Source organism: Protomyctophum parallelum (assembly GCF_964188405.1).
Source record: "Protomyctophum parallelum genome assembly, chromosome: 16".
NCBI lineage: Eukaryota > Metazoa > Chordata > Actinopteri > Myctophiformes > Myctophidae > Protomyctophum > Protomyctophum parallelum.
In genome coordinates, this window is record NC_139711.1 from 39,936,290 (window position 1) to 39,952,036 (window position 15,747).

A 15,747-nucleotide genomic window follows, 5' to 3' on the forward strand; every position below is an offset into this window, starting at 1 on the left:
TAATTAAGAAAATGACCATAAAGTCGCGTATGTTCTGAGGGGCGTGGCTACCGTTACAGTCTATGATCGGGAGTCCCCACCCACTCGAGTCAAAATAAAAACCAACGGAGAAGAAGGGGGGGAAGTCCCGCCTCGTTGTCTGGGCCAGCCAATGGCCAGCTGGGCCAAAACGGAGCCAGCCAATGGCCAGCTGGGCCCAAACGGATCTAGAAAGATGGCGACTTACAGTGCAGGAATAACAGGCTTCATTTTACGTCCATGTTAGACCCGGAGAACGCTTTGTCCATATTTTTTACAGTCTATGGACTCACGGCTGTGTGTGTTTTGTGTCTTGGTGTGTGTGTGTGTGTGTGTGTCTCAGACTCACGGCTGTGTGTGTTTTGTGTCTTGGTGTGTGTGTGTGTGTGTGTGTGTGTGGCTCAGACTCACGGCTGTGTGTGTTGGCCTGCGTGTCTTGCTGCAGAGGACATGCTGCGGTGGGGGGACTTGGCCTTGCGGCCTGCTGGCCCGCTGCTGTCTCCTCCTCACTGTCAGAGTCCCAGACGACCGGACAGGGAGGTTTGGTGACCTGCGCTGCGCCCGCGCTCGCTCCGCTCTGACGCTTGAACCCACTGGGACCTGGACCACGGCACAGAGACGTCACTGTTTAAACTGTTAATAACTCATTCACATCTTTTTGGAAGACCCACAGCCAAAAATGTATTTTTTGCTTTGCTTATTGATTGAGTTGCATTGCACTCCTCACTACTGTCTGAATGACCCTATGGTTGCTAGGCGATCGAGTAAACAGGAAATAACCGGAAGTGAAAAGACAGCTTGCCGTCTGCCTCCAGCAGAATCTGTGATTCTTTTCACAGATTCCATTTTTTGATCAAAACGGATCGCGTTTACATCATTTTTGTAAATACGTTTGTTTACATTGAGACGGTTCATTCACTTCGGTTCATTTCTGGTTGTATCCGTCACCTAGCAACCTAGAACCCATTCATACGTTGGCAAAGAGCGCCATCTATCGTAAACCACTGAAAAGACCGTTGGACGTAATATACTGTCCGTCTTTGGCAGCGAAGCGTCAGATTTCAGAAAACTGTCATGATTTAGAAGACATTTGTAGAAGGTCTCAGGTCTTAACCCATTTTGGGTGGGAACCCCTTTTGGTGTTAGCATCATGTTATGCTTTAGCTATTGAAAAATAGCAGATCTACAAGCTCATAGCGCGCCACCGAGTGGCGCGCTACGAGCTTGCAGGTCTGCTATTTTTGAAAAATCGAAGAACGACTGACATAGAAACATAGCTTTTTCAGAAAACTGTCATGATTTAGAAGACATTTGTAGAATCTGGTCTCAGGTCTTAATATAATGCGATGATAGAAACCATAAGAGGTGCCCACCTGCCCGCTCCTCGTCAGGAGCCCGTGGGGGGAGCTGAGCGGGCTGACTGGGTCCAGCCTGCGCCGCCGCCGCCACCTCCTCCAGAACCTCCTGTTTCACCTCCTCCGTCCTGCGTCCTGCTCTGTCCACCTCCTCCACCTGAGGAGGCTCCACCTCCATGTTCTCCTCCAACATCACCTCCTCCTCCTCCTCCTCTTCCTCGTCCTCTACTCCGTTCAGCTCTACTGCCTCTGGGGAAGGAGAATGGGACTCTCATTAACACTTTGACGGCGGCTAATCGTTTAATCCGGGGTTCCACCGCGCGTAATGCGCTAAACCCGCTATTTGTTTAATGCATTTAATTCGCTGTTTTAAAATAATTAAAAAGAAACAGCGGATTTGTCCCGGTGACGAGAACGTCACGTTATGACGACGAAACCGGAAATCAAGTCATCCTCTGGGCTGCTAGGGCTTCTGGGAAATTGAGCCCAATGCAAGTGGGCCGTTTGTTTAGACTACGACATGCTGTGCAGGCCGAGTTCGTTTTGCATTGTCATGGCCGCTGGCTCTTCTGATCAACAACAAACCATTGGACCGGATTTCCGTGGTTGAAAGCTTCAAATACTTTAGCGTATGCTCTGAAGGTAATAAAACAATCTCGGCAGTGTAGAATATTGGATTAAATAGCGGGTTATGCAGTAGAACAGTTAAGTACTTTATACCTTAGATTCTATGCGCTAGCCCCTCCTATGTCCTCCAGCTTTGAGCGATTGTGTAAACACAAACATTGTGTAAACATTGAAGACGAAGGTGAGTGGTGTATGATAAGAGCGCCCCTCACTTCACAGGGGTGTGACATTTTTTTATATTTTTTTAACTCTCCAGAACCTGTGAGGTTCTGTGACGTTATTAGTTTGCCGTTCCATCATAACCCTAACCACCCCTGAAGGGGTAGATCTATACATGTCATAAAAAATAATAAAGTGAAAATAGCAGAGCTTGTAGATCTGCTACTTTCGCTCTTTTAGATACTTTGGGTTTTGGGTTCCAGTAGTACGTAATAGTGCCTCCGGAGCAGCATCCAAAATTAGGTTCTGAGAACCTCGCCTGAAAACAATGATGACTCGATCGGTGATCGGCAATTTACTACCGGATCTGAAGAACCCAATCTTTATAAAGTCAATCAGATGTATAGTATAATATTGTTTTGCATCTTTGCGACAGGCCTAAACCTTCTCCCCTTCCTCCACACACACACACACACACACGGGAACCGTTTTGACAAGTTTTCCCCATACGCAAAAGATCAGTATCAGCCGATCGTGACAAAAACAATCGGTGATCAGGATCGTTCCCCAAAAACCTGATCAGGGAGCACCTCTACCCGACTCCAGATAATCGGTTGAAGATGGATGGACCCTCTCTCGGACAGAGACTGTGTTTGTGCGTAACTTGCCATTCTGCTGCGGTTGTGGTCTTTGGTTGTTGTGGTTGATGTTGTTGACGACAGGCGCCGGAGGCACTGGGGGGGGCAGGTTGGCATCGTTGTTGTTGTTGTTCTCGTTGTCGTTGTTGGAGTTCTGGTTGCTGACCAGAGCCGAGGACACGCCGATGCCCGTCCCCGCACTGAGGCCCACCCGGGCACAGCCCTGCATAAGAGCACACACACATTCACTGAGGCCCACCCGGGCACAGCCCTGCATGAAGAGAGCACACACATTCACTGAGGCCCACCCGGGCACAGCCCTGCATAAAACACACACACACACACACAAACACACACACACACACACACACATTCACTGAGGCCCACCCGGGCACAGCCCTGCATAAACAACACACACACATTCACTGAGGCCCACCCGGGCACAGCCCTGCATGAACAACACACACACATTCACTGAGGCCCACCCGGGCACAGCCCTGCATGAACAACACACACACATTCACTGAGGCCCACCCGGGCACAGCCCTGCATGAAGAGAGCACGTGTGCGCACGCACACACACTGAGGCCCACTCGGGCACAGCCTTGCATGCATGAATGAATACACAAACACACACACACACACACACACACACACACACACACTCGGGGCTAACAGTTTCATTATTGACGTGTCAATAATAAGATGCAAATGGTGACACAAAGTTCACTGAAGTTGGGAGATTTCAAATTCAGTGAATAGGTCGAAGAGCTGAAAATTAACCCTTTCATTAATTATCCTGTATGCTCCCGTTAGGATAAAAGCGGTATGCATTTGACAATGTCACGTGCATACCCTCTATTGAACCAACACTCAAAACATGGATGTGAGAAGAAGGCAGATGGATTCCTAAGTTAGGTGTGTATTAATGAAAACATTGGGTACCTTGGGCGGTTCTCTGAACATCTGGTCCAGACAGATGAACTCCAGGCTGGGCAGTGCCTCTACGAACTGGGAGAAGGACTCCAGTTTGATGGCATGACAACGAACCAGCGTCAGGTCCACCAGGCGCGACCACCGCGACTGATCTGAAGACAAAAACAACACGGCACAATGCTCGTTTTCCTGCTTGGAAATGCCCAGAATAAAACACAACACATCATCACCAGGGGAAACAGTTGATCGAACGGATCACTTTTCAAAACATAGCCGATCTACAAGCATACAAACATATCGCAAAGCTCGCGTGTAGCAATGCAACGTGTTGTGACTCGTGAGCTTGAAGACCGTCTATTTTAGCGGTTTGTTGTATGAAAAGTGGTTAATCAAGTGATTACCGAAATCAGACTAACCAATTTAATAGTTTTGAAAAAATGTTCCAGAGACAGAGAAGACTGCTCAACTTCACGCCGTTATTGAAACGATAACCAAAAATAATGTTCAGTTTATGTTGAAAATCTTAACCACTTGGACCACGGTTCTTTTTTCCTGCTACACCCAATCTCTTTGTAGAACGTAGCCCAGGGCTTAAAGCCCCAAAAAATCCCAAGACTGAAAAAGATCATTTGCAAATCTGCAGTGATCTCATTAAATGACCCCTATGAAATCCTCAGGACTGAAATCAGTCCCCAGGACTGAGAACTTTAAGCCCTGCGTAGCCAATATAAGCTGTGTATAAGTGTGTTAAAGGTTTGGCAGGCAATATACTGTAAAAATGTATTAACAACCATAAAACTTGCATCCGTGTACTGTTCCACCTACCTGTGATCCAGTGGTGAGGGTTGTGCAGATGTGGGCAGTTGTAGATGAGCAGGTATTTGATGTTGGTGAACACCTCGTTGACCGCCTTCATGCCAATGTCGGTGATGATGCCAGGATTCTCAATGACGTCCGCCAGACCGTATCGGACCAGCTCAGAGTGGCTCATCTTACCTACACACACACACACACACAAAGACACAGCAGCAGCGCACCGTATGGTCAGTGCAGTGGGTGAGTTGTTGGTGTATTACAGACCAGGTATCACTGCTTACTTGAGCATTCCCCCATGCCACTATAGAGCGTCGCAGTCCCTCCCCCTTTCAGAACAACGAGTGGCCCAAGGACTGTCTAAAGAGGACAAGACGCGAAGACCGTACGGGTGACGCCATGTTGCTCCATGGTGCTCCATGGAAGGAAAGAAACATGCGCAATGGGCTATATGCAGCCAACACTTCCGCGTTCAGCTTCCTTGGTCTCAACTGCGCATGTTTCTTTCCCAGGAAATGAATCCCAATGCATTTTTCCCATAGGCATTTCAAAACGTATTTATTTAAAGACCTTTTAAGCGTCGTACGAAGCCAACTCTTGTCAAATCATGACAACACACACAATATTTTGGACCAAACAAATAATTACAAAGAAGAAAAAAAGTGTTGTAACCTGCCGTTTTTTTCTACTTTCTAATTCTTTGTTTGGCCCGAAATGTTTTGTTTGTTGTCATGATTTGTCACGACAAGAGTTGGCTTTGTCCGTGGCGTAAACATCTTTAAATAAATACTTTCTGAAAAGTCTATGAGGAAAATTAACGGGGATTTCTTTTCCGGGTCTCTTGAGGGGGCGGGACTGCGACGCTCTATACCGGTGAGATTATATGAAAAAAGTAACTTTACGTTATTTGAAACGGTTACACAGTACGACTTTTAAATGTAGGTCCTTGCGTCCGATTCCAGCTTGAATCATTTCAATCCGTCTCACTACTCACTGGTCAATCCCCACTTGCCCTGTGGCCATAAATATACTTAACCCATTCTGACCTGAGATCAGATTCATACGAGGTTTCCCACTGGACACACCACTGGTCTGATTAACCCATTCTGACCTGAGATCAGATTCTAAAAATGTCAGTCGCTCTTCGATTTTTCAAAAATAGCAGACCTACAAGCTCGTAGCGCGCCACTCGGTGGCGCGCTATGAGCTTGTAGGTCTGCTATTTTTCAATAGCTAAAGCATAACATAGTGCACCAAACACCAAAATGGGTTCCCGTTCAGAATGGGTTAAAGTAAAATGATGAATGAATATAACTAACATTGCAGGAGGAACTCATCCACGTATCCCAGGTGCAGAGTCTCAAACTGAGGAAACTCAAGTTCGGCCATCTTGAGAGCTGAAAAGACGCCGTCTTTGGTCAGAGAAGGTTGGATGCGCACCTCATGGAGCCTTACAGCACAAAGACACGAGAGCAATATGACCTTGAATGAATATGTAAGTGATATTTTATGGTTAAAACAAAAGGTTTCTTGTTAAAAGGTTATAAAGCTCTATTTATGATAGTAATCATTGCTATAGAGACTAGTGAGTTTGTTCAGGAACACAAACTTCATCCAAATCAGGAGAGAGAGAACCCATTTTTAAGCTTCAGTGTTATAGTTCAACTTGCTAATTTGTCCGCTCATTTCTTTATGTCCTCACTTCCAATTTCACGTGTTTATCCTGAGAGTTCTCTCTCCTGATCAAATTGGTACCCTGGCCTAAAAATGCATTTTGGAAAGACGGAGAGACTTGCGTTAATGAACTCTATAGCAATCGGAATACTGAGCAATTTAACAAAAAATTTAACAAATAAATATTTTAAGGAAGGAGGAGAAACCCGCACACCGCCTACTTGCTGGCTCAAGAAGTTTATTTTAAGAGTCGTAGCAACGTTCTTCAGGCATGTTGCCTGAAGAAGGCCTATACGAGGACCTATACGCACCTGCTATAAAATTGAACCGGGTGTGCGGAAGTCATCCCTCGAACAAATAAATATTTAACACTGATAGTTTTTGTCCAGCTCATTCCTACCTGCGTGCAGCAGTGATGATGAGGTAGCCCAGGTCCACTTCTAAAGCATTCTTGCATGCTCCAAACACGATGGTGTGAAGGTTACGGAAGCCCCCTGAAAAAATGCACACACACACACACACACACACACACACACACACACAATAAACACTCGCACTAAGGCCTGACTCACACCTTCACAACAGATTGATGTATAGCTGATGCATGAGACTTGTTTACTGATGCAAGCTCGCAATTAATTTCCAATGGGAGTCACACGGTTTGACACAACATTTTTGTTGTATGAGGGGGAGGGGGGCAGTCGAAACACAGCCGAAAGCCGTACAACAAAAATGTTGCGTCAAACCATGTGACTTCCATTGGAAATGCATTGGGGCGGCCATGACACTTACCCTTTGTTTACATCTAGCGAGCATCAATGTTGTATGCTAGCCCATTCTGACCGGGCACCCATTTTGGTGTTGGCATCATGTTATGCTTTAGCTATTGAAAAATAGCAGATCTACAAGCTCATAGCGCGCCACCGAGTGGCGCGCTACGAGCTTGTAGGTCTGCTATTTTTTTTTTAAATCGAAGAACGACTGACATTTTTTAGAATCTGATCTCAGGTCAGAATGGGTTAATCAGACCAGTGTGTGTCCGGCGGAAACCTCGTATGAATCTGATCTCAGGTCAGAATGGGCTAGATCGAAAGGTGTGAGTGAGGCCTAAGGTAGGCTACGTTATAGTGACGACTCATTGCGTTGTGAATACGGATGCCGATGTGGAACACACCTGATCTCCAGCTGTCCTCCACCACATGTTGAATGAGCCCTCCCAGGAAGGGGACCCTGACCAGCTCCAGCTGCTCCAGGTTGCGCGCCGACGCCAGGCCCGTCACCAAGGGGACGTACTTGAGGGAGTTGGTCGGTCCGGCGCAGTTGCGCATCACGAACGTCCTGAGGCTCACGCACAGGAAGTCCTTGAAAGGCTGTGGCTTGGTGAGACGCACCCACTTCAGGTAGAGGTGACGCAGCATGGACACGCACGGGATCTCTGGAACGTTCACACCTGGAAAACACAACAGACCACACGACGTTCACACTTGGCAAACACAACGTTCACACTTGGCAAACACAACAAGCCACACAACGTTCACACTTGGCAAACACAGCAAACGACAATATGGTTCATTTAAAATTGTACACACGTACCAAATGCAAACACTACTGAAAACACAAAAGCCTCTGACACACGTCAAGCGTCATACAACACGCACTCGGCTATTTACAGTGAAAATGTTTTAAAGAATGAAGTTATTAAAATGCCAGTCATTCCTTTGTATATTTAAGTTATTGTCATATATAATATCCCCTATGCAACTTTTGTTTGCAAAGTCTTGTATCACCATATCGTCGCTGGGGGGGGGGGGGGGGGGATATCACATAATTTGTATTTTTTTTCATAAATCAATGCTATTGAACACCCTTTACGTATGTGTGTTGCTTCGAAAATATTGAACAAATGAAAAGCTTCGGAAAGAAGTTCTCAACTGCCTTCCAAGCTTCCCTCAAGCTGTCTGTGAAAGCCCCCCGATCTCCTCCCCCTCTCCCCTGCATGCCACACTGCCTCAGGCTACCGACAGATATGTTCAATTACAGATACCGGTATGTTCAATGCCAAAAACAAATAAAATGCTTTATCGTTAATTATATTTGTCAAATAAAATGTGATGCCAGTGACAGCCCTCAGCACTCACCCATCTTAGCGGTGATGGGGATGGTCAGCTTGTTACTCACCCACTAGATGCAGCGTCTGGATCTTCGCGGTGATGGGGATGGTCAGCTTGTTCTCGGCGGGAATGGGGAAGGCACCGTTTCGGTTGCGGAACTTCCCCAGGATGTGAACCTGAGGCATGTAGTTCCATATGGCCTCCACCAGCTCCAGGTGGGACGTCTCCACACCCTAAATGTTAACAGAGAGAGGCCTTTGTGTCATTAGGGTAGTGATTCTCAAAGTGAGGTCTGGGGACCTGGAATAGGTTCTTCAGCAGTTCCCTATGGTGACACAAAGGAGACTCTTTGCGTCTCCATATGGAACCACTATTGGTCATCAAATTATTGGCTCAGGAATGCGACAACAAAAATATTTTTGAATTCAAGTCTCCATGGGGTGACAAACACACGCACCAAGAGATTGGGACAGGCTTGCAGTGCCTCCAGTACTCCGGGTATGCTGAAGGCCTCGTAGCCTCGGACTCGTCTCCGCTCCAGGTATCGAGGGTGGAGACCGTACAGCTGCTCCAGGTCCGGCATCTTCTTAAGCAGCAGCAGGAAGCTGCTGTCCGTGAAGCCTGCGCCACATCACAGCCACACAGTGTACAGTACTACATTTAAACAGTCCGTGAAGCTTTCACCACATCACAGCCACACAGTGTACAGTACTACATTTAAACAGTCCGTGAAGCTTTCACCACATCACAGCCACACAGTGTACAGTACTACATTTAAACAGTCCGTGAAGCTTTCACCTCATCACAGCCACACAGTGTACAGTACTACATTTAAACAGTCCGTGAAGCCTGCGCCACATCACAGCCACACAGTGTACAGTACTACATTTAAACAGTCTGTGAAGCTTTCACCTCATCACAGCCACACAGTACTACATTTAAACAGTCCGTGAAGCTTTCACCACATCACAGCCACACAGTGTACAGTACTACATTTAAACAGTCCGTGAAGCTTTCACCTCATCACAGCCACACAGTGTACAGTACTACATTTAAACAGTCTGTGAAGCTTTCACCTCATCACAGCCACACAGTGTACAGTACTACATTTAAACAGTCCGTGAAGCTTTCACCACATCACAGCCACACAGTGTACAGTACTACATTTAAACAGTCCGTGAAGCTTTCACCACATCACAGCCACACAGTGTACAGTACTACATTTAAACAGTCTGTGAAGCTTTCACCACATCACAGCCACACAGTACTACATTTAAACAGTCGGTGAAGCTTTCACCACATCACAGCCACACAGTGTACAGTACTACATTTAAACAGTCCGTGAAGCTTTCACCTCATCACAGCCACACAGTACTACATTTAAACAGTCCGTGAAGCTTTCACCACATCACAGCCACACAGTGTACAGTACTACATTTAAACAGTCCATGAAGCTTTCACCTCATCACAGCCACACAGTACTACATTTAAACAGTCCGTGAAGCTTTCACCACATCACAGCCACACAGTGTACAGTACTACATTTAAACAGTCTGTGAAGCTTTCACCACATCACAGCCACACAGTGCAGTACAGTCAGTGGTGTAGTAGTATGGAGCCCAGGTAGAACTACATGGGCTCCATTTTCGTAACCGCTAAACCCCTTATCCCTAAACTTCTTTGCCTTTTCTTTTCACTATTTTGATTTTTTTTTTTTTTGAATAGTTCAACTAGCCAATCTACATTGACACATTGTGAGCTTGTAGACTGGCCATTTTAACTATTCAAAAATGTTTTGCAAAATACAAAAAAAAGGCAAAGAAGATTAGGGTTAAGGGGTTTAGTGGTGACGAAAATGGAGCCCTATGTCTATAACCCTAAACCCAGCCTCTAAAAACACCTAAAGCTAACCCAACCCAAAGCCCAACCTGAGTCAGTGGTGGAAACTAGCATTAAGTACATTTTCTGTACTGTACTTTAGTACAATTGAGGGATTTGTACTTTACTTGAGTATTTCAAATTTCTAATACTTTTACTTTTCCACTACAGCTCAGTAGAAATATTGTACTTTTACTCCACTACAATTACTTGAACACTTTAGTTACTTTGTTGATTTTGATTATTATTACAAAACATGCATGAATCACTTCAGCCCTATACATTTCGACCATTTGAAAATAGCCGATCTTCAAGCTCACAATGAAAACTTGCACAATGATTATGTTCTACTTTTGGTACTTTAAGTACATTTTGATGCCCAAACTTTTGTATTTGCAGTATTGACACTATTACTTAAGTACAACATTTGAGTACTTTTTCCACTACTGCTACCGATGATGTCACTGGTAGGCAGGTTCCTGAATAGACCGCTGAGTCACAGAGCAGTTAGACAGAAATGGTGCCATCTTATAATGAGCAGACAAGGTTCAAATGGAGTGCTCCACTTGGCCCATTATATATTATCTTAGACTGCCATATAGTGGCCAAACATATCAATGGTCAAAGTATACTTTATGCACATAAAATTTGACGAGTGAATCTTATGGACATACATATTCATAATCGCCATAGTATATAATGTGACGAAATTAATGCTCTGGCACATGGGGCCTTTTATACAGCCACCTCCAAATGTATGAAAAATAAAATTGCTCAAATACTAAAGGGCACCACATTTAAACTGATTGACTCTGAAGGCCTTGTGCTTTGTGACTGAGTTCTAGAACACTGCTTCTCAACGTCAGGTCCGAGACCACCAGGGGTCTAATTGGACCCTTACGGGTGCATTTATTCCATTTGTACACTCTCAGAGTTAAAATAACGCTGAGGAAATAACGCTGAGGATTGTACAGTGTAGATTGGGATCTCACAGATCTTTTTTTAAATATATCAAATGGGGGTCTGTTTAGCCAAATGTCGAAATATGCATATCAAACTGGACGTGCAAGAAATTCAAAAGGTTGAGAATCACTGAACTAAACTATAGTGTACAAATGGCACATTTTGTCCACAGTCCATGTGTACATTCTCTGAGTTACAGACCTGTAAGGGTCTATAATAGACTCAAGGCTTATACATCACTAAAATGGCACAAACGTGACGCAAAGCTAATCCACAAAGTTAATTGTTACCGTCTTAAATGACTGCTTTTAGCGTCTTATTTTGACATTCATTGTAAAGCAACTTTGTAACAATGTTTTTTTTTTTTTTTTAAGATATTTTTTTGCGGCTTACGCCTTTTATTGATTTTTGAAGGGACAGACAGTAGGCTGACAGGAAACGGGAGAGAGATGGGGGGATGACATGCAGTAAAGGCCGTGTCGGGTCCGGGAGTCGAACCCGCGGCACACTGCGACTGGATTACCAGTCCGGTGCCCAGACCGTTACGCTACGGCCTGGGCCTGTAACAATGTTTTAAAGCACATTATGAATAAATAAAGTGAATTATTATTACAGTGTTTTGAGTAGTCCTTGCCTGAAGGCATGTACTCCCACCATCGGCTGGCACACAGATCCACCACTTTGACCACTCGGAGGTAGAGAGTGACAGCCTCGTGGAGCTTCCTGGACAGACACTCCATACACATGATGTCCTTCATGGGCAGGTATCTGTACAATTTAAGCATTTAGCAGACACTTTTAATCCATTCTGACCTGAGATCAGATTCATACGAGGTTTCCACTGGACACACACTGGTCTGATGAACCCATTCTGACCTGAGATCAGATTCTAAAAATGTCAGTCGTTCTTCGATTTTTCAAAAATAGCAGACCTACAAGCTCGTAGCGTGCCACTCGGTGGCGCGATATGAGCTTGTAGATCTGCTATTTTTCAATAGGTAAAGCACGACATGATGCCAACACCAAAATGGGTTCCCGTTCAGAATGGGTTAATCCAGAGCGATTTACAGTAAGCAAGAACACCACATGTAAATACTCAGAGTGGAATGGACTGACTTGTGCTTTGAACTGATCACTTGAACTCTCTGCACTTTATATTTATTCACTATTCTTTGCACTGTCTTGTCCCACCAAACCAAATTCCTAACATGTTTACATGTCATGGCAATAAAGTCTTCTGATTCTGGGTATGCGCGTGACATCATCATCAAACACGGAAGTTATGCAGAAATGCGGAAGTTATGCAGAAAAAAATACACTTGCTGGCCTTGACAGCCGATACATTCAAACAGAACGTTAAACTCACTTTGCATGTTGCTTTGCCACTCAATGTGCCATTCACTTTAAGCATGTGCATACCCTCTATACATCAAATACATAGAAATAGTCATCAAGGATCATATGTAAGCTAAGAACCTACAGTAGAATATCTGTACAATAAAACTATACAGTACACTATAGAGTGCTATGTCTACATAAAATGCTATCTAAATTACATAAGTTTAGCCTTTGCCTGTGCCTATAAGGTCGTCAAGGCTAGAGCAAGTGCTACGGGCTAAGATAGAGTCTGAAGAGGTGAGTTTTCAGACTATGGCAGAAGATTGGGAGTGTACTGTCCTGCAGGCTACCTGAAGACGTGACAAAGGACTTCATGAGACAGCTCATTGATGTAGTCTTTGGGTTCGTCATGTCTGGGGACCGGCGCTCCCCCGCCACCACTCAGCCCCACGGGCTGAATCTTCGTCGACTTCCTCCTCGGACCCATGACTTCCTGCGCAGGGAAATCATGCACAGTGTTAGTTTATCAACTCTGAGAATCTTCTAGAAACAGCAGAGGAGGAAAAGTTTGTTTTCACTCCAGTTTGTTTACAGTCACATTTAGAGTAAAGAGAGACCGGGCATGTGCGCTGTGCATGAAACGGTCATGAACGCGACCGTTTCAGTGCGCTGTGCCGGGCTTGCCCCACGCCTCACCTCTTATTGAAAATGAATTACAAGGCACTCAATCGCTCCCCAGGGAAAAGCCCTTCACAGCAGCCTCGGCTCCAGGATTACATGATTGAGTGGGGCAGTTAAAAATGGTGAGGGGGCACACATAATTTTTACATGAAACTAAAACTGAGGGGGCAGAATTTGAAACAGAGGGTGCCACGGCAGGCCCCCTCTGTCATGGACAATTTAATTTTATATTGAGAAATGTGTTTGTTAAGAGGATATGTATCTGCATTTCATCAAAAGGTATCATAATCCTCACATATACTAGCCACGAGGTTAGCCAACAGTTAATCAAACTAATATTCGTAGTAATCAATTAAATCAATGTTTGGCTTCAAAAAACATGTCACACAGGACAGTCAGGACAGTCTGGGGCGACAGAGTATATATTAAAAAAAAAAAAGCTTATGTGGTTAACAGGTTTATTTGTTGACGTTTAAAAAATATATTCAAATAAAAAACATGCCTCTCGATTACTCAAAAAAGTAATCAGTAGAATAATTGTTAAGAAAATAATCAATATTTGCAGCCCTTAAACTAGCCTGCCCTACAGCTATCTGGTGGTGATCAACTAGTGGTCCAGGGACCACCAGTGGTTCTTCTTGAGGGGGTTCCGGGTGGTCCCCAGCTAAATGGAGAGTTTGTAACCAAATAGACCCTTATAGATCTTTAACTCTTGAGAGCATAACATGAAACCAAATGGACCCGTACTGAATGCATTTGGGTTTCATTTGACACTCTCCAAGAGTTAAATCATTGTTAAACATCTGCAATACGTTACTTAATTTACAAGAAGTCTACACAATTAGAGAATGCAGAAGAATTGTTATTTTGATCAACGTTTGCCTGTTATCTCTCCTAATGGTACCAAAACCAATACAGCATGGGATTGTGGACAAAATCTTATCCAATGACAACAGAATATTCTAAGTCTTGGGTCTGAGAGGCTAAATGTGATCAAATGGTGGTCCGTGGCTAAAATGCCGGATAAATAATGGACCAGTTTGAAAACCACTGGCATACACCATCAAAAAACGAGGGGTGCAAATGAGTCAAAGCAAAGATAACATTGTCACCATGTCATCATCATGACAGTGTACACAACACTGAAAACAACGTGACAACAGGCCAACAGAGATGACAGCACGCAAAGCAGTAGAGATGACAATATTAAATAATAATAAACAAAACATGTAGCTTAATGTGCTTCAGAAGTACTTCAGGCACATAAACATTGTTTACCAAGTCCGGACGTTACAACATAAAGACACCTTTCATTCTTTAAACCGATGAAGAAACATCGCTTTCATAGCATGTTCTCAGCTGGTGAAAAAAAAAGAAACTAACGTTTGTTTGTTTTTATAACAAAGCTATGCTAGCAGTAGCTTGTTAGCATATTAGCGGCTAACACAGCATAGGTTACCTTTCTGCCAGGCGGTGTATAAATCTAGAACATTCTTCTTACAATGCGTGTCCAACCATTATGATACATTATTACATTTCATGCAAACCTCGTTTAAAACAGCCCTAATTATAGTGCTGCCACCCCAGAGAGGATGTCTAATTTGAACAGAAGTTCCCAATGTTAAAGTTTTAGAGTTCAACTCGAGCCCGAGAGCACCCTCCGTCGTGCCTGACAGTTGCATGCGAGGCAAAAGCATCGACCCCACGTCGTCTATATACTACATACACAGGGTCAGGTCTGCTGGTTTCTCTTCTCTCCGATCTCAAAGCAAAACCAAAGCACAGCCCAGTTGGGCAGGCAGGCGGGCTGCTCAATAAAACCCTCTTCAAACACCTCGGTCCCATGTCGCTCACCTGTGTCCGGCGTCTGCATGCAGCGTCAAATCATTTATCCACAGATAAACTTTGTGTAGCAGCAGCAGCAGCAGCTGGTTAGCTCGACGCTAACCTAACGATGCTAACATGGGGCTGTTGTTGACTTGAGGTGGATGGATGCTGCTGATGCTCACAACAACAAAACTGACTGAGTCAGTGAGTGAGGAGGAGGATCTTCTGCTTCTTCTCTGGGCTCCCGGCAGGCTGTACACACTTTCGTGCAACGCTGCTGCCCTCCACAGGCGAGGATTTACTTTGTTTTGCTACGTGTGTGTGTGTGTGTGTGTGTGTGTGTGTGTGTGTGTGTGTGTGTGTGTGTGTGTGTGTGTGTGTGTGTGTGTGTGTGTGCGTGCGTGCGTGCGCGTGCGTGTGTGTGTGTGTGTGTGTGTGTGTGTGTGTGTGTGTGTGTGTGTGTGTGTGTGTGTGAGAGAGAGAGAGAGAGAGAGAGAGAGAGAGAGAGAGAGAGAGAGAGAGAGAGAGAGAGAGAGAGTCCACGTGGCTGTCCCTGCATGTGGTGTGGTCCGAGCACTGGAACCCGGACGGTATTAGTTACCCCTCCACACGGTAACTGACTGTCATTTCTCTATTAGGCCTACAGTACAGAGCACAATACACTACAATACAGTTCAGAGCACAGTGGGACAGCAGTGGTTCCCAAACATGTCAAGGACCCCCAAATTG

General features: G+C 44.9%; 1 protein-coding gene across 2 annotated transcripts in view; it reads right to left on the reverse strand.

Annotated features, from left to right (window-relative positions):
* Positions 1 to 15,180, reverse strand: part of fbxo38 (F-box protein 38) — a 29,783-nt gene extending 14,603 nt beyond the window's left edge. Inside the window, exons 1-13 of one of the 2 annotated variants that reach the window (XM_083785452.1) lie at positions 15,046 to 15,180; positions 12,861 to 13,003; positions 11,786 to 11,940; positions 8,789 to 8,952; positions 8,399 to 8,564; positions 7,395 to 7,670; positions 6,621 to 6,714; positions 5,866 to 5,996; positions 4,559 to 4,729; positions 3,743 to 3,885; positions 2,828 to 3,020; positions 1,392 to 1,622; positions 430 to 618 (exon numbers count right to left, since the gene is read on the reverse strand). In XM_083785452.1, the coding sequence (XP_083641578.1) occupies positions 430 to 618; positions 1,392 to 1,622; positions 2,828 to 3,020; positions 3,743 to 3,885; positions 4,559 to 4,729; positions 5,866 to 5,996; positions 6,621 to 6,714; positions 7,395 to 7,670; positions 8,399 to 8,564; positions 8,789 to 8,952; positions 11,786 to 11,940; positions 12,861 to 12,997 (2,050 nt within the window). In that variant the 5' untranslated portion in view covers positions 12,998 to 13,003; positions 15,046 to 15,180. Of the gene's footprint in view, positions 1 to 429; positions 619 to 1,391; positions 1,623 to 2,827; positions 3,021 to 3,742; positions 3,886 to 4,558; positions 4,730 to 5,865; positions 5,997 to 6,620; positions 6,715 to 7,394; positions 7,671 to 7,726; positions 7,783 to 8,398; positions 8,565 to 8,788; positions 8,953 to 11,785; positions 11,941 to 12,860; positions 13,004 to 15,045 lie in introns of those variants that run through there. The other variant, XM_083785453.1, reaches the window with a different exon arrangement.
* Positions 15,181 to 15,747: the final 567 nt, after the last annotated feature.